General features: G+C 44.2%; 1 protein-coding gene across 1 annotated transcript in view; it reads right to left on the bottom strand.

Moving 5' to 3' along the window:
• VAMP4 (vesicle associated membrane protein 4) overlaps nucleotides 1-22000 on the bottom strand; it is a 48389-nt gene extending 26389 nt beyond the window's left edge. The window contains exons 1-4 of the mRNA XM_068239900.1: nucleotides 21919-22000; nucleotides 14708-14847; nucleotides 9028-9074; nucleotides 3593-3643 (exon numbers count right to left, since the gene is read on the bottom strand). Coding sequence (XP_068096001.1) covers nucleotides 3593-3643; nucleotides 9028-9074; nucleotides 14708-14773 — 164 coding nt within the window. The 5' untranslated portion in view covers nucleotides 14774-14847; nucleotides 21919-22000. The remainder of the gene's footprint in view (nucleotides 1-3592; nucleotides 3644-9027; nucleotides 9075-14707; nucleotides 14848-21918) is intronic.
• Between the last annotated feature and the right edge of the window lie 2399 nt (nucleotides 22001-24399).

The following is a 24399-nucleotide window of genomic DNA, read 5'->3' as shown; positions in this document are numbered from 1 at the left end:
TACTCTGTCCTAGCCTCACCTCGTTCCTAGTCCGTGTGGACTGCGCTGACTCCCGCGAAGGGGTCAGCGAGTCCTCCTAGTCCTGCTCTTGTTATCAGAAATTGTTACTTTGCTTGTCTTGCATCATATATTGGTTCATCGCCGATATATACGCATACTAGCACGTTTGTTATTTACCTTGTATTCGTGTTACGTTAATACATCAGTGTCGCTGATATATACGTACACGGACTGTTTATATCCTGTGTTCAGTCAGTTAGCTTCCAGCACGTTTTGGTAGGTATCGTGATCACCCGTGCTGAGTTAGCTCAGTTCTGCTCCTGTTACCTTGTGTGGATTGCGCTCACTTCTGCGTAGAGGTAGCGAATCCTTCCTAGTCCTGTTCCTATTGCCTTGTGTGGATTGCGCTCACTTCTGCGTAGAAGTAGCGAATCCCTCCTAGTCCTGTTCCTGTTACCTTGTGTGGACTGCGCTCACTTCTGCGTGGAAGTAGTGAATCCTTCTGAGTCCTGTTTCTTGTATTATTCCAGTTCCTAGCTAGCGTTCCTTGCTTATGTCATGTATCGGTTTATCGCCGATATATACATATGCCAGTCAGTCATTTGTAGCTTTATTGATAGCTGTAATCGTAATACGCTAGGAATATCGTATCCATTGTATTTTAGTATTGTTGTGGCTGCTCGGATCTACGCCTGCTCTGTGCGCCACATCTCCTACAGGAGTTTGTCCTCTCCTCCACTAAACTGGGGATATCCTGGTTCCTGGTGCTAGCGTGTGTACCTTCTCCACGTCAGGATATACACTACGTGCTGACTGTGGAGGATATACCACTAAGCCTAACAGTTTGCACTTAATTTGTTGTCATTTTAGTATGTTGTCACTTTAATTTTACTGCTGTTTTTTGATTGTCCTGTGTGGAGGGGATATCAGCACTGCGTGTTTTATTTGGCCTTCTTCCCCGCAATAGGCGAGTGTTGCGCGGCATCTTTATTGCCATATATCCAATTGGACAGGCTCCTAATGAGGCTGCTTGCGCATAGCGGGAAAAGACAGGATGCTAAATATTATGGTCCCACTAGCAAGCTTTGCAAGTTGCCATGGCTGCAGAGGGCGGTACATGATTCTTCGCCCTGGGTATACGCAGAGCGGTGTCCCCATCTCCAGGACAACAAGTTTTAGCTCCACAGGAAGCGAGGTTTCCGGAACAGGCAGAGGTTTGCACCGATATATGCTGGAAGACTTTCTTCCTATCTTTAGTGGTACGCAGCGTGACCAAGCATCATACCGACGAGAAATGTCTGTCGCTCCACCAGCCCAGTGCCTAGCACCCAAGCCCTACATCATTGACCCTGCCACTGCCGGACATGTAAGCTTTGTTTGGAATTACATTGCTATTGCACTTGACCTGTATTTGAGTGTTTGTTGCTGCCATGAATATAGACCGTCACATCACGTCAATAAATTTGTGGGACGGAAGGTGCACGCTTGGCCCCCCCCTTTTAATTTGTGGGACGGAAGGTGCACGTTTGGCCCCCCTTTTTCTCTCATGAGCAAGGGAAATTAGGATTCACGTTTAAACTCCAACAGAGATGTAGGGCTAAGATGTTCTGCCCTAATTAGACCCTTGGCGATCATAAATCACAGGATATGAAGGGCTGCTTCTGTCGCATGTTTTTTCAGCTGGCGGTGAAAAATTAGTTTCACCGGTCTTCTGACCTAACACTTCAAATTCTGTATTTCCTCTTTCATATACTCTTCTCTTTTACTGTAAAATTTATTGAGTTATGGGAAAGGTCTTCAAAATTATACTAAAGTCAGCAAAGCAAGTGCAGGACAAATAAAGCAGGTTTTTGTGACACTAAATGGTGTATCTTTATTCCTGTTTATACAGCTGAAGTGACAACTGCAGATCCTTACAAAGAATTCATTAAGAGAAAAAAAAAATCACTAACAGCTACAGGACATGCGATTACCGCATTTTACACAGGAGTAAAATATGGGTGTGCCCTAAAGGGGTGATGTAAGAGGAATCAGTCTATTCCCTGGCCAGAACTTACACGGCTGATGCTACAAGTGACTGGAAAGTCTCACAGTCACCTGTTGACTGCCTAGGCGCAGAAACATCACTTATTCCAAAACCCATCAGAAAAAAAAGAGATAACTAGACCCCCAGCAATGAGATAAACAAATGCAATCACTGCAATCCAAATACGGGAAATAGCAAGTTTAGTTATATTGCCATTTTAAAGCAGACCTACACCAAAAAACACATTTTCAGTATATCCTGAATATTTTTTTTGCAGAAGTGCAATACATTTGCCTGCATTTTTAAGAGTTTCCCATAAGCCATGCCCCCTAAGTGACATGCTGCCTCCGCAGTATTTCTAAGAGTTCCACAGTGCCTGCCCCCTTCTGCACACAACATTGATGGGCATGTTTCAATCTTTTTTTCAGACATGCCTGCAGGGGGCAATGGCTATCACCCCCGATATGTTTCTTATGAGCCCCAAATTAAGAGTAAGTAAGGCCCCCCAGCTCCGAACCGCTTCAATGTTGAATTGCAGATGACTAACCCTGCTGGTTCCTGAGATAGTTTTAAGCATCTTATTTTGGGAACCAGAACACTTTGTGGCATTCAGACTTGAATGTAGCCAATCAGAGGGGTGCAACCTGCTACTCAATCAATTAGAGAGCTGCATTGACACCACACTGGAACTTTCTCAAAAAGTGGGCAGGCGATTTGCGATTATTTAGGTTGGAGTGAGCTCTGAGATGTCTCCCACGATGCATCACTGCTGAATATGCAAACTGTCCTTTTGTAAACTGTCCCAAGCTCTCCAGGTTCATTGTAGTATATCTGAGACTACATGTGACCACTGACAGATTTAAAAGGGTGGAGGAGGAGGCATTGTGACAGCTAGGCAATAATGGCTTAACCCAAATATTTGCCTAAACAGGCACCCAGCACTTAAAGTGTACACGAGATGAGGAAAATAAAAGCATTGATACTTACCTGGGACTTCATGCAGCCTTCAGGCCATGGCCCCTCTCTGCCTCCAGGCCGCTCCGGCCCAATAAATTTGTCCAGTCGTGCATGCGCCATGAGGCGTGTGGCTGGGCTGCACATGTGAAGTAGAGCGTAACTGAGTGGACTCGGACAAATTTACCGGGCAGGTCAATGGAGGATCGGACGGCGTGAGGGGGGGATGGGGGAGTATGCCCACAGCCTGAAGGAGGCTTAAAAAAGCCACAGGTAAGTATCAATGCTTTTATTTATTTTCTTGTCTTTTTCTTTGGTTTCCTTTAACAAGTTTTATGTGTGCACTCCACATTGTACATAATGCCTTCTCTGCCAGTAAAGGCACCCAGCATTTAACCAATAATAGCACCTTATTCTTAATTATTCTTCTACTAATAAGGCCAACTCTGACCTGTGCTGTTCTCATCAGGCACATATTTGATAGTGTATTATACAAGGATCCCTCGTGAGAAATAGAAAATAGTTAACATAGAAGCTCAGAGCAATGTTAAATATAACTCGGCAACACTGGGACTTGTATACTTCACTTTCCAGCTGTCACTGTAGACTTACTGTCTGATCTTGTCATTCCTTGGTCCAAACTTAGGTGCAGAAGGTCCCCTCCTGGCAAGAAAGCATATTGAGTCAGTGACATATCATGTGACTATTGGTCCTAACATCCTCAACAAACTCATCAGTAAGAAAAACAGCACATACACAAAACATGAAAATAATGCAGCTAAAAACACCAACAAAAGCTAGAATTACTACTTGATTTTATAGGTTCACTGTAGCGCAAAAAACAAAAAAAACAAAAAAACAACAACAACAAAAAAACAAACAAACATAGGTATTAACAGCATTGAAGCAGAGTACAACTCTAATTTACTTAATTTAAAAAATGCCATACAATTCCATTATTTTATATCTGACACAACCTCAACTGCCAGCAGAAATACTGATGGGGTGGGGGGAGGAGAATCATCATTTCAGTTGGTCTATCTTGGTTATTAGCAACGCAGTGCTGCACACTTTTTAGTGGATGCCAGCGTGTGTAGCTTCTAAAACTGAAGTTACACGTTTAATCTTCCTGCAGCTGAGAATTAATGTAACAAATTCATGATTAGGTACACTTGCAGGTTCATTTATCTTTTAAAGGACAACCATAGTGAGAGGTATGTGGAGGCTGCCATATTAATTTGCTTTTAAGCAATACCAGTTGCCTGGCAGCCCTGCTGATCTATTTGGCTGCAGTAGTGTCTGAATCACACCTGAAACAAGCATGCGGCTAATCTTGTCAGATCTGCCAATAATGTAGGAAACACCTGATCTGCTGCATGCTTGTCAGGTGTCTATGGTTAAATGTATTAGAGGCAAAGGATCAGCAGAATAGCCAGGTAACTGGTATTGCTTAAAGCGGAACTGTAGATAGGTATCAAACACATGGTTTCACTTACCTGGGGCTTCTGCAAGCCCCCAGCAGCCGTTCTGTCCCGCGCCGGTTCTCCACGAGCCTCCGTTCTCCCGCCGTCGCTCTGTTTTTCGACTTGTAAGTTGAGGTCAGCACAGCCCTGCCAAGCGTATCTTTTCTTTGCGTTCCCCTCTGCAATAGCGCTATTGCAGAGGGGAACGCGAAGAAAGGATACACGTGGCCAGAGCCGCGCAGTGGCAACAGCGAAAGTAGCTGGCGGTGGGAGAACGGAGGATCATGGAGGACCGGCGCGGGACAGGACAGCTGCTGGGGGCTTGCAGAGGCCCCAGGTAAGTGTGTTTGATACCTATCTACAGTTCCGCTTTAAAAATAAATAAATATGGCAGCCTCCATATCCCTTTCACTACAGTTCTCCTTTAACCTCCCTGCCAAAAATCCTCAAGTCAGGCTTAGGTTGGGAAAAATCAGCCAGGAGCGGTAACCCAGAGCGTGACTCGTGGTAGCCACAGGGAGGCTTGTGCAGAGCATGGTGCAGAACGGGCGTTTTAACTCACCTCCCCAGGATCCAGACACCGGCAGCCATTCTCCTTCCTGTCTACTGAGGCTCTGCATTCCCCAGGTGAGTTTGCCGTCTGTTGTCATGACGATAGCAAGCGATCTCACTACAGGGTTACAGCGCCACCCGGAGGATGGAGGGAGAACTGCAGTGCCAGATACTAGGGAGGTGGGTAAGTGCAGGGGCTGCTGCAAATCTCCCTTGCAGCAAGATTTTTTACAGGTTTTAGGATCTTAAAGCCTGCAAAAAAATTGCACCGCTTTCAGACCCTGAAATCTGGAAATAATCATACCACCAGGGAGGTTAAAACTTTTGAATAGGAGAAATGCAGAATATATACTGGTACTAAAAACTAGCCATGGGGCAAGTTTCTAAAAATGTGTTTATTTTTAATTTCTCATCACCACCCTTTTGCACCTGAAAGATATCAAGTACATAATGACCACCTAAAAAATGCAACTGGCAAAAATAGAGAGAGCAAATTCTTTGCAAGAGGTCAGATCATCAAGTACCTGCCAGACAGAACAGAATATGGTAAAATCATTTTCTTAATGAAGAATTCAGAAATGCAGAGCTAAACGACTCAATTTTTCCAGGAATATCTGGCCAGCTAATTTGGACATGTTGTTATACAGTTATCCATGAATTACTGCATTTATGCTTTAAATACTTCAAATGTACCATGAACACACTGAGTATCACTGAACTGAATAGCAGGTGAAATTAGGACTGAGGATTATTTCTAGTGACACATAGAGCCATATCATTCCCTGCCATGCACTGATGAGGATCAGAAAGTCCGAGACAAGCTGTATGCATGTTGGATTGATGTGGCTCTGTGAATATTACAAGCTACAGGCTCATTATACACCAGTGGTTCTGGATGCACACCTGGTTTTCAAGGGCGTAAATAGAGGATTTGCATATTCAGGAGTGATGCATCATGGAAAACCACAGTTGCTCACTTAAAGGACAGCCGAGGCGAAAATAAACGAATGAAATAAACAATTGTATCTATCTTCCTAATAATAACTTTTACAGATATTCCACAGTTTTATTTTATGTTTAAATCTACAACATAAAATAGAAGTATTCCAGAGCTAAAAATCTATGAACTATTGACCCTTTTTATCTCTTCCCTGCTCTCAGAAGCCATTTTCTGCTAGGAAAGTGTTTTATAGTTGGAAATTCTTATCAGTGAGGGTCAAACTGTAGTCACTTCCTGTCTGAGCCAGGACTGAGTCAGCCACTTATATACCTGATATTTAAATCTTTCAGGCAGAGAAAGAAACAAAGGAACACAGCCTAGTTATTTGTGTGCTAGGCACTATACATGCACATGTCTATCTTATCATGTCACGTCACCTCGTGTATCCTTTAACCATTACAGCCGCCCAGACGTGAAGCTCACGCCTGGGCGGCTGCTCTCCTGCGCACCCGTGCCCCCGTTGTGTCCCCCGGTAGCCCTGGGATCAGTGAAAGGGAACATGGTTCCCGATCACCGATCCCTGTCCCCCGCAGAAAAACCGAAGCGCTCACCCGTGAGGCTTCAGTTCTTCTGCCCTGAACAATTTCCGCATCCCCCTTGTACTTCCTCTTAGCGAGAAGTACAAGGAGGGAAACTAAAAACGAAGGTGGCCATCTTGTGGCCAAATAGTAAAACTACATCTGCACATTTTTTACATTACAATTTACACACATTACAACATTAAAAATTAATTGTTTATGTCCCACACCAAAATATTACTCAAATAAAATTTTTAATTGTAAAAAAATAAAAATTACAATAAAAAAAGACAAATAGTTACCTAAGGGTCTGAACTTTTTAAATATGCATTTGAAGGGGGGTATACTACAAACATTTTTTAAATTATAAGCTTGTAAATAGTGATGGACGCAAAACGGAAACAATGCACCTTTATTTCTAAATAAATTATTGGTACCATACATTGTGATAGGGACAAAATTTAAATGGTATAATAATGGTATATAAGACATACGGGCAAATAAAATACATAAGTTTTAATTATGGTAGCGTGGATTATTTTAAAGCTATAATGGCCGAAAACTGAGAAATAATGAATTTTTCCATTTTTTTCTTATTGATCCTGTTAAAATGCATTTACAGTAAAGTGGCTCTTAGGGCTCGTTTCCACTATTGCGGTGCGGAATCGCCTGGATTCCACCGCTGATGAAATCGCATGCGGATGCGATTCTGCATGCGTTTTTTGCCGCGAATTCGTATAGGTGAGGGTATATGCGATTTTAGCCATGTCACTGTCTGTGTGAATTTACATTGGTACCTATGCGAATTCGCAGCAAAAAACGCAGGGGGAAAACGCATGCGATTTCCCTATTAAATACATTGTGTGCGATTCGCCTGCATTCCACACGCAGGCGAATTCTGAGGACTCTGCCGTGCAGAAAAATCCTGCACAGAAAAACGCACAGCAAAACTGACAAGTGGAAACAGGCCCATCCATTTGTATTGGCTGTGCGAATCCGCATGCGGACAACGCATGCGGATTCGCGATAGTGGAAACGGGCCCTTAGCAAAATGTACCACCCAAAGAAAGCCTAATTAGTGGCGGAAAAACAAGATATAGATCAATAAATTGTGAAAATTTAGTGTGAAGGTGAAAAATCTGTGCGTACGCGTACTGAAATGGTTAAAGGGAACCTGAGATGAGAAGCATCTCAGGTTCCATACTTACCTTGGGCTTCCTTAAAGGAGAACTGTAGAGAGAGGTGTATGGAGGCTGCCATATTTATTTCCATTTAAGCAATACCAGTTACCTGGCTATTCTGCTGCCTCAAATACTTTCAGCCATAGACCCTGAACAAGCATGCAGCAGATCAGGTTTTTCTGACAGATATGAAAAGATTAGGTGCGTGCTTGGTTCTGGTGTTATTCAGATGCTACAGCAGCCAAGTAGATCAGCAGGGCTGCCAGCCAATTGGTATTGTTTAGAAGGAAATAAATATAGGGAGCCTCCACAAACCTCTCACTACAGCTGTCCTTTAAGCCCGTTAGGGTCACTCGTCCCTCGCCATCTCCCCAGGTGGCTTCAATCCATGGCAATTCAGCCCAAAAGCCTGGCCGAGTTGTGCTTCATCACGCAGATTGCTCCTAGGGACGGGAGCGCGTCGGGGAACGTGCCAGGCTGTCGAGCTGAATTGCAAGTGACAGAAGCCACCCGGGGAGACGGTGAGGGACGAGCGGCCCTAACGGGGTTTGAGGAAGTCCCAGGTAAGTATGGAACCTTAGACGCTTCTCGTCTGAGCCGCCCGTGGCAGTCTGGTGTCTCGTTTCAAATGCTTTTCAGCAAGCATGCAGAAAAGCATTTGTCAGCTTTTGGCGGCGCTTCCCATACATGCAGGGGGACACTGAAGCATGGCGATAAACCACCACAGAAGCAATTGGCTAAGTGCCAGGCAGAGGACAGAGAAAATTAGGATAAAAAAGCAGCATTCATCCTGATTTTCATTGTAGCTGCATTATACTACTTATTAAGGCCCGGTTCACAAAGGCACTGATGGAAAACCAAGCCGTCTGAGCGGATCCGTTTTTAAAAAGGAACCAGTTTCCATCTGTGACCCTCCGTTCCGTTAGTGTGTGGTGAATGTGACCGCACATCCGTCAATCAGGAAAAATTGCTGCAGACCCATACTTGCAGTCCGGTCGGCAGAAAGGACTGAACGGATCCATTCGAATGGAGCAATGTGAACGGATCCTACTGATTATCACAGGAATCCATTTACCTCCATTAGGGTATGTTCTGTTACAGTCTGTTTTTTGTCCAATGTGAACCGGGCCCAAAGCGCTAGGACACTGATCTGAGTTGGCTAGGCCAGCCAATAACCCAAACCTTTTTACTGACATAAGCTTTAGTGAAAGGAGGACAGGGAGAATCAAACTGGGCATCCCAGTTCCTGCAAAGCAAGCATTTATGTTGATGAATATATATATATATATATATATATATATATTATTTTTTTATAGCTTAACTAAGGACTTACAGAAAGAAGTCTTCTTCTTCATCAGAGTCTTCCTCTAATAAATTTCGCTGCAAAAAAGAAAATACATTTTAATTATTATTAATTGAATTATCATAAAAGGAACCATCTGTGACTTGAAAGAAAAATGTCCATTGTACATGTTATTTTGTTTTTACGTTTATATATCAAAGGTCAGCTAAAATACAAGATGACCAAACTCTAACTGTAAAAAGTTGGCCCAAAACAGACAGTTTTACTTCCTTATATTATCTGTACTATTCAACACTAAACTTCAGGAACCCAAATGTTTGATACAAGCAATAAAACTACATTGATTAACACTAAATGTCAAATCAGCAGTTGTCTTGTAAGGATGAGCTGTAAGCCATAGCCACCAGATTTCTGTCTGGATATTTTGTTCTTCTAGAGAACACAGGTGAAACTAATATGCTTTGCTTTCAAATGTCTTTACAGTTTTTGGTCTACCTGTATCCCTAAATCCATAGAAAAAAAAATACTCAAAAAGCTCACTCAAATGGCCTGTAAACTCATCCACTTAACACTTCATTTCATGCACTGCTGCAAGACTTCTCTCAGGATTCCCGATTAAATAGAATTCTTCCTCATCCTGAGACTGTACCATATGCCTAAATAGGTTTAAAAAGAGTTCAAAAACCACATTTTCTCAATAGCCAACCATCTTCCTATCTGCCATAAACATTTACTAAGTAAAGTCACACCTCATTGTAGGCCCTTTTCTCCTACCTTACAGGAAAGGAACACACAATCCTATCATGTATCAGAAAAGCCACCAAATGACATTGGCTTCAATTCATCAAAGGGTGTTCGATAACAAAACCCCAGTCCTTAAAATACAGCATTCGGTATTTTACACTTCACTGTGCTAATTCAACCAATATTTTCCCATGTGTGGTAGAGGTTCGTTAAGTTACTGAACTACTAGGCTTCAATTCATCAAAGGCTGTTCGATAACAGCAGAGTGGTGCAGAGCAGCTTGGAATGTCCCTGTGTTGTTACAAGCTGATAACAATAGAAGGCATCCAGACATCCCTTTAGATGTAAAGGTGTTATAGTCACTGTTATTTATACTGCCTCTGCTGCTCTGAATCTGTCCATCAGTGTTTCTTAACATTTTATTTATTTGCCACAACGTAGATGAACTTCCTGGAGACATTACAAATGCCATGCTTGGTGATTTCACCACCAGCATCTTTGCATTATCAAACAGGGCCTGAAAGGGTTACACCACCGAAGGGAATCTGGGGATATCTTTTGTCCCATTCTCTCTGCTCACTGAGTACAGGAGCAGCCACACTGCACTTGTGCGAGTCCTGAGACAGGCTGTGCAGCAACAGAGAAAAAAAGCTTCATGCTACTGCACAGTCGTGGCCAGACCTTGTACAGGCGCAGTTCAGCTGAGCTCATACTCAGAGGGAAGCAAAGCTGCAATGAAGAAAAGGGTCCTGGCAAGCAGTGGTAGGATTGAGGAGGACATAGGAAGCCTCTGGATCATATGGGTATCTTGGTAAGAATCTATTTTTTATGCCCCATAGGTTTGCTTTAATAATACCGAGCAGAGTTAAAAAAAAAAAAAGTATGCTTTTACTTACCTGGGTCTTCATCCAGACCCCTGTAGTCTTGAAGGTACTTTGCTTTTCTCCTGGTCCCTCCGTAAATCTGCTCTCGGCCGTGGTAAAGTCTGCTGGGTTGCACACTACTGCACATGCGTGGACCTGGTCAGTGCTCCTCCCCAAACGCAATCTTGTAGTCAGGATCAATCTGCGCATGGGAACGCTTTTGAGGAGGTATAATGCTGGGTTAGCACATGAGCAGTACAGCATGTCACAGCCATTCAGTGGACTTTACTGGAACAACAGCGGATCAACGGGAAGCGGGAGGACAGCAAGGAACCTTCAAGACTACAGTGTTCTCCCCATGCTCTTTTTGCCGGGTGCTCCACCAGTCTAGTTTTGGTGAGCAGGGGCAAACGCAGGATTTTTAAGGGGGGGGGGTTCCTGAAAGGTCCAGAAGCACGTATGTCCCGAGTGCTTCCGAATACAGGTGGCTCCATACTGCCCATGCACAAAAGTGCGCTGGCGTATTACGGAGCTGCCTATCTTTGGAAGTACTATAGGACACTAGTGTTTCTGAGGGCTTCTGGTAGCAGCAAATGTGAACGGGGTACAGCGCTGGAACAACTCCCCAAGAGAGGAACAGGAGATAGACTTAGTTTGGACAATTCGGTGGAATATGCTACATAGTTTCACATAGCGCAAGCGATACCCATATGATGCAGGGATATATGCATCTGCGGAAGATGTCGGCGCTACATAAATACTAAATAATAATATTTTGCCTCACCAGGATTGCACTTTTATTTAGCTTTCCTGTAAGACAAGAACACACAGTCAGCTCTAGGGGAAGAGGGAAACAAAGGTGAATGAGGGAGGGCTGGTGCACACCAAGAGTGCTTCTGAGCGTTTTTCAAATCAACAGTGATTTGAAAAGCGCTTGGCTAATGTTACCCTATGTGGGTGTTCCCACAGCAGCGTTGTGATTTTTTCAAAATCGCAGGTATACTGCATGTAGCATGTTTTTGAGCAATTCATTCAAAAATCGCTCTGAAAATCACTTCACAAAATCACACTCACAAATTGCTAGCGATTGCTATTGTCATTTTGGCGTTGCACTAGCCCAGAGAGAGGAGTGGAGAAATTGAGAATAGCCTGAGATGGAGCAGAGAACTTATCTGTATTGAAGTCCCACATCACACAGGCTACTTGCCTGTAATCGGACTCCTGTCCCTGTCAGTCTCTCACACAAGTCAGAAAGAAGCCCTCCTGGAGTCTAGGGACTGTCAAAAACTTTTCAGCTTGTTATCCACACCTTATCCACACATGCAGTCATAACAATGGGGAGAGACCAGACAGATGTTTGCCCACAGACCCTGAGTCCAGGCAAGCTCTGCATCATGCTGTGCATATTTACCAGCTTGCCTGCACTCTAATTTCATCATGTCTGACACTTCTGTGCTGTGGAGAGTCCAGGACTCCATAATCAACATTCTCTCACTGCAGGCTGCATCTTCTTGTGAGGGTTGTGAGGGAAGCTCGGCTGCCTCTCTCATTCTATTAGCTGGAGGGAGGCACCAGAAGTTAGAAGGGAGGGAGAATGAGGCTGTTTATATTATGCGGGCTTCCCTGGCTGAATACACAGCTCAGTGCAGGGGGGAGGTTCCAGACACCCGGAATAGCCCCGAGTTCGCCAGTGGTGAGCACCCGGCTGTCATCGGCACACCACCTCCTCTGCTGTGAGCAGAGTTGTACAGAAAAGCACCGGCCCTGCATTCTCTCATCTTGCCCCACCTGGCTCCTTTTTCATGCCACCCGGATGGAAAAAAATTCTGGGGAAAACACTGGACTACAGGGGGCTGGAAAAAGCCCCAGGTAAGTAGAAGCATACCTTTTCAGCGTAATATTCCTTTAAAGAGACTCCGTAACAAAAATTGCATCCTGTTTTTTATCATCCTACAAGTTCCAAAAGCTATTCTAATGTGTTCTGGCTTACTGCAGCACTTTGTACTATCACAGTCTCTGTAATAAATCAACTTATCTCTATCTTGTCAGACTTGTCAGCCTGTGTCTGGAAGGCTGCCAAGTTCTTCAGTGTTGTGGTTCTGCTATGAACTCCCCCTTCCAGGCCCCTCTATGAACACTGCTTGTGTGTTATTTAGATTAGAGCAGCTTCTCTCTTATCTTTTACAAGCTGGATAAATCGTCCTCTGAGCTGGCTGGGCTTTCACATAGTGAGGAATTAGACAAGGGCAAAGCTGTTTGCAGGAAGAAAAGAGCAGCCTGAAACTTCAGTGAATGAGAGATGCAGGGGGAAAGAAACACACATATGATCTCTTGAGATTCAAAAGGAAGGCTGTATACAGCCTGCTTGTGTATGGATGTATTTTCTATGTGTGGACATACAGTACATCAACCTACTTCCTGTTTTGGTGGCCATTTTGTTTGTTTATAAACAAACTTTTTAAAACTGTTTTTAACCACTTTTAATGCGGCGGGGAGCGGCGAAATTGTGACAGAGGGTAATAGGAGATGTCCCCTAACGCACTGGTATGTTTACTTTTGTGTGATTTTAACAATACAGATTCTCTTTAAGGGCCTAGTGGTGCACCCCACGTACTGCAGCGAACAAGCACTGCAGGAAATTAGGTACACCACAAAACTCGTGCTACAATTAATAAATTGTTTTATTTGATCGCTTCGGCCATTAGCAGCAGAGACAGCAACTTTGGATCTGATGTGTACTCTGCAATATTTGCAGGTGGATACCCCACATCTAAACACTCCAACAGTAGTAAGCCATGTTTTCCCAGAGAAACCTGAGGAAAACAAACTTGGGGACAAAATCTGTCCCAAGGTTGGAGCACGTCTGCTCGCATACCTTATTCCATTCCTTTAGGACTTTTGAAAGACCATCATCTGCCTGTAACACTGGGAGATATTTGGCAACTATATTGGTGAACTGTTTATATTCAGAGGAATAAGTAGTAACGAAAATGGGCCTGGATCGGTGCAGAATCGCGTGGCCTGGAAAGATTGATTAAGTCTGCTCTGGATTTGTTTGCCACTCTCGAAATGTTAAACTGATTATAATAAACTTGATGAAACCTTCTACTAAAACACATCTAAAATAAAAATGAATTGGTTACTTGTGCTCTGAAGAGTTCACTATGTACATAGTTGCCAACTCCCTAAAAAGATCTCTTTGTAAGTAAAGTTGGAGCAACCAAAACACAAAGAGCATTTTGTAACCAACATGACTATACACAAAATAAAAGCCTGACTGTTCCACCTGAACCAACATGTTTTCAGGAAAAGCCTAATATCTTTTTATGAGATTGTAACTTTTCTTAGTAAATAAGTAATTTCCGCCATCTTACAGCTTGTAAAATCCAGAGTGGAATTAATACTATTATGGCCTTGTGAACATACAGTCTCATCATGTTTTCATGGGCAACAACCTGCAGACGCTATAACACTAAGGCTTTGTTCACTCTGCATCCGGCGCTAGTGGTGGTCTCCAGGTGGTAGACAGTCTTCTTGGGCAGAGGGGAGATAATTCTGTAGGCAACTACTGTAAATGATTGCTCAAACTATCCCTATTAGGTTGAGGTGAATTGTTAACAGACCTGGATGTGCAAACTTAGTACACCCACCAATAAATGCAGAAAAAAAAGAAGAAAAGAAATTGAGAGCTCCTCAATAGGCAGGTCAAAGCCCAGATCTAAACCCCATCAAGATCCTGTGGATTGAGTGCAGGAAGTACAACAAAAAATAAAATAAAATAATATAAATAACAGCAGAATAAAAAAAATGAATAGAAAAGTGGGAAAAAAAAATAACCAGTTAATGTCAAAGACTGGTAGACAGAGAAATGGGGGTAATATACTACAGCCCAATGTAACTGAAGTAAATGGCATACCTGGCAAAGCTTTATTGAAATAAAAAAAGATAAGCCCATTTTCATAGTTTTATTAAACTGCACCACCTTAACTCGTAAATATGGCTTCAAGTTAAAATACTGTCTTAATGTCCTTTAAAAAAAAAAGAAAAATTTTTTTTTTTATTCACCAAAGATACAAAAACCAAAGCTAGAAAAACATACTTACTCTCTCGCTTTTGACTGAACCTGTTACTTCTTCATCGTGAAGGTGACGCTTAAACTTAGGCGGCATGGTTTCTGATTACACGAAGCAATGAAGCAAAAGCTTTAGTGATGATCACTCAGCTAGGAATCTGTAATTATACCCTGCAAAATAAATAATAATAATATTAAAGAAAACACAGAAAAATAAAACATAAGACCCCAATCCAGGCTCCTGTTTTTTTGACACATTAAAAGCAGGTAATGTTGCCATGAGCAGAACGCACATGGCATTTAGTGAATTAAAACCATTGTGTGCAATACATTATTTGCCATGTACACATACAGTATTTGTGCTCTGCACATACGAATAATTGCATTATTAATATTTTATTACTTCATAAAATGGGTCTTCCAGGCAACCAGGCTTCCTTCATGGCTGTCAGATGCAACTTGAACAGACTGAACTGGCTAAACTCCTTCCCATAACCCATCATCACCAATAAACGATAGTCAGGGAGTAGCTGGGATGGGGACCCTAGATAGTCTATAACTGAACACAGGCCTTGCCTTCACAATAACCTCTCTGCTGCTGTGGAGAATAACTATTTGTGGGAAGCACTGCAAGACTACAGCTTGGCAAAGTCTCAACATCAGTTCCTGTCTAGTGCAGCTCCCTATCCTGCTCAATGTGCACTGAAGTGTGGGAAAAAAAAAAGTTAACAGAGCAGTGAAAGCTGCTTCTCAAAGTGACACTGAAGCGAAAAAAAACAAAAAAAAACTCTTATGGTATAATGTGTAGTACGTAAAATTAATAGAACATTAGTAGCAAAGAAAAGAGTCTCTTATTTATTTTCAGTTATATAATTCTTTTTATAACACTAAATCATTCTCTAATATTTTCAGTTTACAAACTACACTCTGCATTTTAAACGAACTATGGTATCTGATTTAAAACTTCTTTCAATTTAAGCTATGAAACAGAGCAAAGCTAATGACTTTTGAACTTCTCTGCAGTAAAATCTTATCTGAAGTTGTCTTTCACTGTTTCTTTGATGTATAAGTGCTTCAGAAAATAGCACTGTAGCCCACTAAATTAGTCAGAGAGTTCAGAGAAGCTATTTTGCATAGATAACAAGTGACATTTCTTAACGTGGACCTAAACTCTTGCAAAAGACAGGAAAAACAGAGAAATGCACCCTGTATGTATTTACAGAGTTAGTTTGTCTAATTCCCCCTCATTTGTGTCAAATGACAAGTTGTAATTTAATCTCTCCCCGTGTCACTGGCTGCCATGGCAGATAAGATCATTTGAAAGTACAGGATGTTAACAATATGGCTGCTTCCATGAAAGCAGGAAATAGAAAGTGCAGATTTATTGCAGGATTTGTATCAGCTGTAGCAAAAACGTTTTTCTTTAAAGGTTAGTATGCTGTATGCTTTAAAGCAGGGTTTTTCAACCTGTGGTACGCGTACCACCAGTGGTACTTTGCTGTTGGCCAGGTGGTACACACCAGGTTTGCCTGCCACTTGTCCTGGTCCTGTCTCCACAAAGTGTGCTCCCCTTCACTTGCTCCTTACTGTGCTGCCCTGAATACCTCAGATCAGCCAGGCAAACGGTGCACATTGATGGTGCATATACTTCAAATACAAGTGAGCAGTTATGTCACTTCCTGTATTTGAACTATACGTGCCGTCACTGTGCACAGTTCCCCTGGCTGTCTCTTCACAGCAGTAAGCCGACAGCTGTACCTGTAAGAAAAGCTGTAAGTGTACCTGTAAAAAAAACACACAAAAAAGTGCCTCTGGAGGTTATTTACCTCTGGAGGTGGAAGCTTCTAGATCCGAAAGAGGCTTCCACCTTCCTCCACCTTCCTTCCTCCACCTTCCTCCCCCAAAGATCTTCTTGTCAGTGCTTGTAGGCATTCTCGCAAACGCGCAGTAACAGCTCTCTACTCGGGGTCTGGCAGAAGTAACTGAGCCAGATCGGGTCCTCTCTACTGTGCAGGCACACTGGTGGTACTTGAAAATTTTCAGGGGATAGAAGTGGTACAATTAGTGAGAAGGTTGAAAAGCCCTGCTTTAAAGGAAACATTTTTACGCGTTACTGGTTCAATGCGTACTTTTTTACGCATTGAACCAGTAATGCATAAAAATGTATGTGTTAATGTTCCTGCACTAGCGGGAATGCGTAAAAATGTACGCAATGCGTCCCGCCGACCTCCGAGGTCGGCAAGCTGCCAGCGGGTGACTGGAGCAGCAGTGAGTGACTACGAGGGCACAAGATGGCTGCATGGGGCTGGTAGAAGCCCCAGGTAAGTGAAACTCATTTTTTTTATTTTGCTTTAACCCTAACCCTTTAAAGGTTAGTATGGTTAGAGCAGAGAGGAAGTTCTGATTTCAGGTCTGCTTTAACTCTTCCTGTACTGGAAACAATATGAGACACATATCTTAGCTACTAATGTTCTATTTCTTATCAGAACATTACAAGGAAAACACAGAGAAATGCACCCTGTATGTATTTAGAGAGTTTACAGTGTTCTCTCCAGAATTTTTTCCCAGCCAGGTGGCATGAAAAAGTAGCTGGGTGGGGCGAGATGAGAGAATGCAGGGCTGGCACTTCTCTGCACAACGTTCCTTACAGCAGAGGAGGTGAGCCGATGACAGCCGAATGGAGCACCTGGCTAAAAGAGCCTGGGGAGAACACTGAATTTAGCCTGTCTAATTCCCCCTTATCTGAGACTAAGCACAAGTTGTAATTTGATCCCACAGCTGTATCAGCTTTGTATAGAATTGTATGGACAGCGACTTGACATGTAGAATGATTTTGAAACGCAACTGAGCATTGTGAACTAGGCCTAATGCAAGGTACACACGATACAATTTTCTGACAGATTTACTGTCAGATCGATTATTTACGACAGGCCCAACCCGATTCCCAATCTATTTTCCTTTACTTCTATGGAAAATCAAATGGAAATCAGATCGGACCTGTTGGAAATAATATATATATATATGAGGCTTCCTCCAGCCTAATCGCTCCCTTGCCGTCCTGCGCTGCCTGCAGCCTCCGCAACAGGCCCCGGTAAGTCATCCAGTTGGGGCCAGTCAGCCGAGGCGCAGTCCGGCTGTTTACATTCTCGCCTGGTGCAGAATGCTCCACCGGGGGTGTGCGTGCAGCCTGGCTGCGCATGCCACAGAACGCAGGGCTTTTTCCGGGGCAATTTGCGGAGGCTGCAGGCAGCGCAGGACTGCTGCATGGGAGCGATCAGGTCGGAGGGGGCTGGAATAAGCTCCAGGAATGTATACATTTTTTATTTCGCTCCATCTCAGGTTTACTTTAACTACTATTTTCAAACTGTGCAGCGAGTCTCTCACAAACACGCATGCTCAGAACCATTAACCTCCCTGGCGTTTTGACTCCCGCGGAATCATGTAGCTAGCCTAGCGCTAGCTACATGATTCCCCCCTCCCTGCAGCATCCCTCCCACCACCGCCGGCGATCAAGCTTATCAGGAAATTCCGTTCTAAACGGGATTTCTTCAGGGCTTCCCCCCACAATCGCCATGGCGACGAACGGAATGACGTCATCGACACGTCACAGGGAGTCCCCATCCACACCCCAGCGCAGCCTGTGCACGGGGTCTGCAAGGGGGGGGGGCGCTCTTTCGCGGAGGATCGGCAGCGAGTGTCGGAGAAACACGCAGCTAGCAAAGTGCTAGCTGCGTGTTTAAAAAAAAGAATTATTCAAATCAGCCAACCAGGGCCCGAGCAGTGCCCTGCGGCGTTACTGAACGAGCTGAGCTCGCCCGTAATGCCCTGGAGGTTAAAGAGGAACTGTAACCGAGGAATAAAATTCATCCCAATCAGTAGCTGATACCCCCTTTCCCATCCCTTTTCTCAAATAGATCATCAGGTGGGTCTGTAAGGCTGATATTGTGGTGAAACCCCTCCTACAGTGTGATGTCATGACCATGGTCCTGACAGTTTAAAGAGGAACTCCAGTGAAAATAATGTAGTAAAAAAAGTGCTTCATTTTTTACCATAATTATGTATAAATGATTTAGTCAGTGTTTGCTCATTGTAAAATCTTTCCTCTCCCAGATTCACATTCTGACATGTATTACATGGTGACATTTTTACTGTGGGCAGGTTATGTAGCTGCTCCTAGCTGTTTTGGCTGTTAGAGACAGCTGTAAACAGCTAATTCCTGTCTGTGAACATTGTTACATTGTGGCAGTTTGCCCAGAGTACAGCGGTACTCAGAGCTTCTTGTGGGAGGGGTTTCAGCACAAAATCAGTCATACAGCGCCCCCTGATGGTCTGTTTGTGAAAATCATTATATTTCTCATGTAAAAGGGGGTATCAGCTACTGATTGGGATAAAGGTCAATTCTAGGTTGGAGTTTCTCTTTAATGTCTGTGAACCTTGTTGCATTGTGGGAAATACAGGCTTTTTCCAACTGCCAAGCAAGAAATATCTCCCTCTGTGCATAGAACTCAAAGTAAAAATTAGGCACAGATCACCTGGCAGAACTAAAGATGTCACCACCAGTGATAAATTTTGGAACGTAAATCGGAGGGAAGAAAGATTTTACAACGGGCAAACACTGTATAAATAATCTATAAATGAATATTGTAAAAAATAAAAAGCTTTATTATGTTATTTTCACTACAGTTTAACTTTAAGCTGCCAAATGATACTATCGAAAGGGGAGGATGGAATGCACAGGGCTTCCGACTGTAGCAAAAATAAATAACAATTTAACATAATCAGTTGATTTTCTAAGGCCTCGTTCAGATCATTTAACCTCCCTGGCGTTCTATTAAGATCGCCAGGGCGGCTGCGGGAGGTTTTTTTTTTTTTAATTAACTTTCAGTTGGCTGCATGAAAGCCCACTAGAGGGCGCTCCTGAAGCATAATTCTGATCGCCTCCGGCGATCAGAATTAACAAGAAAGGCCGCAATGAGCAGCCTCCCTTGTTTCGCTTACCTCGTCGCCATAGCGACGAGCGGAGTGACATCATGGACGTCAGCCGCCTCCGATCCAGCCCTTAGCGCTGGCCGGAACTATTTGTTCCGGCTGCGCAGGGCTCGGGCGGCTGGGGGGACCCTCTTTCGCCGCTGCTCGCGGCGGATCGCCGCAGGGCGGCGGCGATCAGGTAGCACATGCGGCTGGCAAAGTGCCGGCTGCGTGTGCTGCTTTTTATTTGATAAAAATCGGCCCAGCAGGGCCTGAGCGGCGACCTCCGGCGGTAATGGACGTATTAAGGTGTCCATACCGCTAAGGAGGTTAACGGAGATGGCTGTGCGATCGGAACGCAACGCGTGCGATCCATCTGTGCTACTATGTGTTGCGCTGCAGATCCCATTCACTACAGTGAATGGATCTGCACTGCGATTCCCGAAGATTGCATGCAGCAGTGCAATAGCGCATCGCACTACTGCTCAGCACATATGATGGGAACGTAAAAGATCAGACCCGCCGAATCATCTCAGCCATGCGCTGCTTGACACTACTACTACCACTACTATTCTCCCTCCTTATCTCTCCCGCTCAATCATTTGCTGCTTGTAGACCCTAGAGCCTTCATCCATAGTAGCAGAATACATTACCAGCCTGTTTGTACAGCATCAGGCCCCCAAACTGTCACAGAGGCAGTGGCATATCTATTCATGGAGTCCCCAGCAAAAGTTCGATGTGGCCCCCCATCGTTCACACCCCTTCCCTTGCCTCCCCTTGGTGCTCTTCATAAGGGTCATAAAACAAGTGTGGCCATCATGATTTTCATCCCCAACACAAGTGTAGCCACAAAAGCACGTGGATCTGAGGAAGGGAAGTTTAGTAATTGGAGTCCTAAAACAGCTCTGGGACCCCCTGCTTTAAGGCCTCGCTGCAGGGCCATACAACTCAGCACACAAGTGATCCCCCCCTCCCTTTCTGCCTACCAACAGAGCTTTCTGTTGGTGGACTGTGATGGCTGCCAGGATGTTTTCTTTTTGTTTCTTAACCCCCTTGCCGATCTAATTCCCGCGGCAAGGGGGCAGCAGAGCACTTTTATTTTTTTTTTTAATTAAATCATGTAGCGAGCCCAGGGCTCGCTACATGATAGCCGCTGAGAACGGGATTTCCTGCTGGGCTTCCCCGGCCGCCATGGCAACGGGGCAGGATGACGTCACCGACGTCATGGACGTCAGAGGGAATCCCGATCCACCCCCCAGCGCTGCCTGGCACTGATTGGCCAGGCTGCGCAAGGGGTCTTGAAGGGGGGGGGGGGGTCCCGGCGCGGCGGAGATCAGATGTTACAAGCAGCTAGAAAAGTGGGACAACCGGCAAGGAGGTTAATAAATATTTATTTTTAATTAAAAAAAAGGTTTTTTTTTAATTTTATATAACTCCATCCCTTACTCCCTCTGCCAGCCTATGACAGCGATCGACTGTCATAGGCTTCAGCCAATGAGAGCTGATTGCCCTCCTGCGTCCCAGGGGGACAGCCGTGTCACAGCACTGTCATAGATCGCAGCGCTGTACAGACTAAATAGATGGCGGTTTTGCCGTTTAATGCTAGGTACACACCATACAATTTCCTGTTAGATTCTTCTGTTAGATTTACCTACAACATGTAAAAAAGATATCTGGCAGGTAAATCTAAGAGAAAATCTAACAGAAAATTGTATGGTGTGTACCTAGCATAACAGTCTACTAGCGGCGATCGCCGCTGGGAGACTGATGACAGAGCGCTCCGTCATCCAAGCAGAGCACACGATCTCCTGCACGCGCCCAGGAGGGTACGCCGATCGGTATTAGGCAGTCCTGGTGCTGCTGCTGCGATCACACCCATTGACGTGACACAGTCGTGTAGTAGTTAAACCTTCAGGTGCTTTGTACAGCCTACAACCACTAGTGCTAAGCATTAAAGTGACATGGCTGCCACCACCAGGGTATAAACCACAAACAGGATTTTAGCCTATGCACAAGAAAATCTTTTATTATGTTCCAAGATAAAACAGTTTAAAAACATATAACTTACATCGAGGGTCCATGCAGACTGGACCCTAGTTGCAACATAGAGACTACAAGGTATATGCAGTATCCAGTACACCTTATGAATATTACAGAATGGTCCTTTAAAAGATAGCCCATTCTCCTTTCCGTACCAGGTTTCGGCATTCGGCCATTATCAGGGGATGTGGAGAACAGACAAATATGGGCTATAAATAGTGTAAAGATATTTACCAAAATAATGGAAACAGACAGCCACATCCAGAGGGACCCTGTCGGTAAATGCCATAGGATTACATTGGGCACGAGTGATTGGGCACAGAGCATCAGCTGACCGCTTCCTGGGAACCTCACTATTGGTCCCAGCGTGTCAGCTGACACACAGCATCGTTTGCCTAACGTTGATTAGGCCAAGCATGCAAGCTGACTACTCCCTAGGATCATTCTATTGGTTCCAGCATAATTAGCCAGCGGTCGGGGATGTGCTTCAGTTGCCTGTGACTACAAGGCATCATGGGAACTGTAGTTTAACAGCACTTCCCCGGTATATAATGGCCAACACAATACTACAGAACTGCGCAGCTGCTCCATACAAAAGGAGATGCTGCGCACTTACAATAATCAAACGCAGGAACCAGTAATACAAATATCAATATAAATACAATAAAACCTTCAGGTTTTGGTTAAAATATATATACACTTAGAGCTATAAAGAGACAACATTCTTCACAACATTTTTACGTCAGACGGCCAAATGCCTAGTGCTGACATCTAGTGTCATTTTAGAAGATTGCAGTTGCAGTTCTGTGGACTATATAGAATACATACTGTAAATATACCGTAGGAGTGGTATGAATTGTCAGTAAAACAGTTTACACTAAAACCTACATTCAGGCCATTTGGATTAAGAGTATGAGGGCCCGTTTCCACTGGCACGGTTTCTGCGTCTAATCCGCAGTTTTCCCGCAGACAAATCGCTCTTCCATTGGGTAGAATGGCGCCGCCGGCCGCATCGCTTGCACTGGCGATTCGGCCGACATTACCATCCGAAATGGTGCGGGAGGCAGCAACTGCGGAGCCCATAGCCGTGCATGGCACGGCTGACAGGATTCATCTGCATACCCCATGAAGTGACACCGCACATCTCGCAGACACGTGCATTCTCCAGCTTTAAAAGATCTCTGTCTTTATTTTATCCCTGCCAGCAGGGTTGCCAACCTAATTTCTAATTTTTCACGGACAAAAGGTCCAAAAAAAGCAGGACACACAAACTTTTGGACGGACACGTGGGCGGAGTCAGTAGCGCACTTTTTATTTAACGAGGGAAGGTCACATTTTTTATGTGTAGTTTTTTATGCTACATAAATGGGTGCCAAAGGCTATTTTATACCCCTCTACTAGCAACCCCAGAGGCAAGAAGTGATAAATGCAGCAACCCTGTGAGCCCCTTACACGCACCCAATGAATTATGGATCAGGAAAAAAAGCGATAGTCTACTTCAGGTGCCTAAAGGGAGAAGCAGAGCATGGGTCATAAGAGGTGACTTGCTGTCACAAAGTACTGGATCTTTTCCACTCATGCTGTGCACTGCTTGTCTGCACCCCACCCTACACCAAATGAAAAAAGTGCAGTGCTCTGTGACAGCAAATCACCTCTCCTAATCCTGCTTTATTTCTCCCTTTAGCAGCTAGAATATTCCTGGAATGGCAGCTCCCCTTTTATTTCTTCTAGCTGCTAAGTATTACCTGTCTGCCTGGTGGGATCAAGGAGAATACAGAAAAAGGCTGCATAGTGCACACACATACATCCCTGAATGACCCTGACCCTCCAAGCATTTTTTCATTGTTTATCTTTAGTGACCTACTGTATAGCAGGGACAGCGGCTGTTCTGAGGGACGGAGCCTGACAAGCTGAGCCACACACATTACCTGGCTCAGCTGGCTGCTGCAGTGCTCTGTGTCTTGATGTACGAGAGTGACTGAAGTAGAACACAGGACAATGCAGGGGCTGCATCAAGCAGCTCCTGGAGTCTCTACATGTGGTGATCAGGCTGCTGCTGCTGCTGCTCACCAGTATTCTTTTGCAAAAGTGCTGCCTAAAGAAGCCTCCTCCTGAACTGCAAACAGTGGATGGTGGGGGTGGGGCTGGCACGGGTCCATCTCTCTTTTCATTGGCTGTAGAGAGGAGCCAGTTCCAAAAAGGCTGTTACTGATTGGAGGGAAGGCACCACAGAGGACTCCTTGTTTAGCCATCGGTGATCAGCGGCTTTCTATAAGATGCGCGCATGATGTTTATTGCAAAATTCACTTTTCTTGGACGGACACCTTGGAATTGCACTCCCCACTAAGCCCTTCAACTTAACATAAACATTAAATAATATAAATAAATATCAACACACAAAAATGGAGTAAGGCCGCGGCCATTTATTTGGGGTAATCAAATTGAATTTTTTTTTTTTTTAAATTCATAAACCGACTTAGTAACCAAAAATAGACTAAAATCATTAATAAAGAACCCCTTTATTAATAAACCAAAATGTCCACCACCCGGTGACATTTACCCATATGTTAATAAAAAACCCCAATATGGCCAGCGACAAAAATAGGGGAGGGGGGGAGGGGACACTGTTTCTTCTTTCTCCAACTGCCGGTACCGCTGACGCATTTAGCCAGTTTATATACTCCTCAGTTTCTTCCGATTGGCCGCAGTTGGAAG

The sequence above is a fragment of the Hyperolius riggenbachi genome, chromosome 6 (assembly GCF_040937935.1).
Source record: "Hyperolius riggenbachi isolate aHypRig1 chromosome 6, aHypRig1.pri, whole genome shotgun sequence".
Taxonomy (NCBI): Eukaryota; Metazoa; Chordata; class Amphibia; order Anura; family Hyperoliidae; genus Hyperolius; species Hyperolius riggenbachi.
This window is presented reverse-complemented; position numbering and strand designations above follow the sequence as displayed.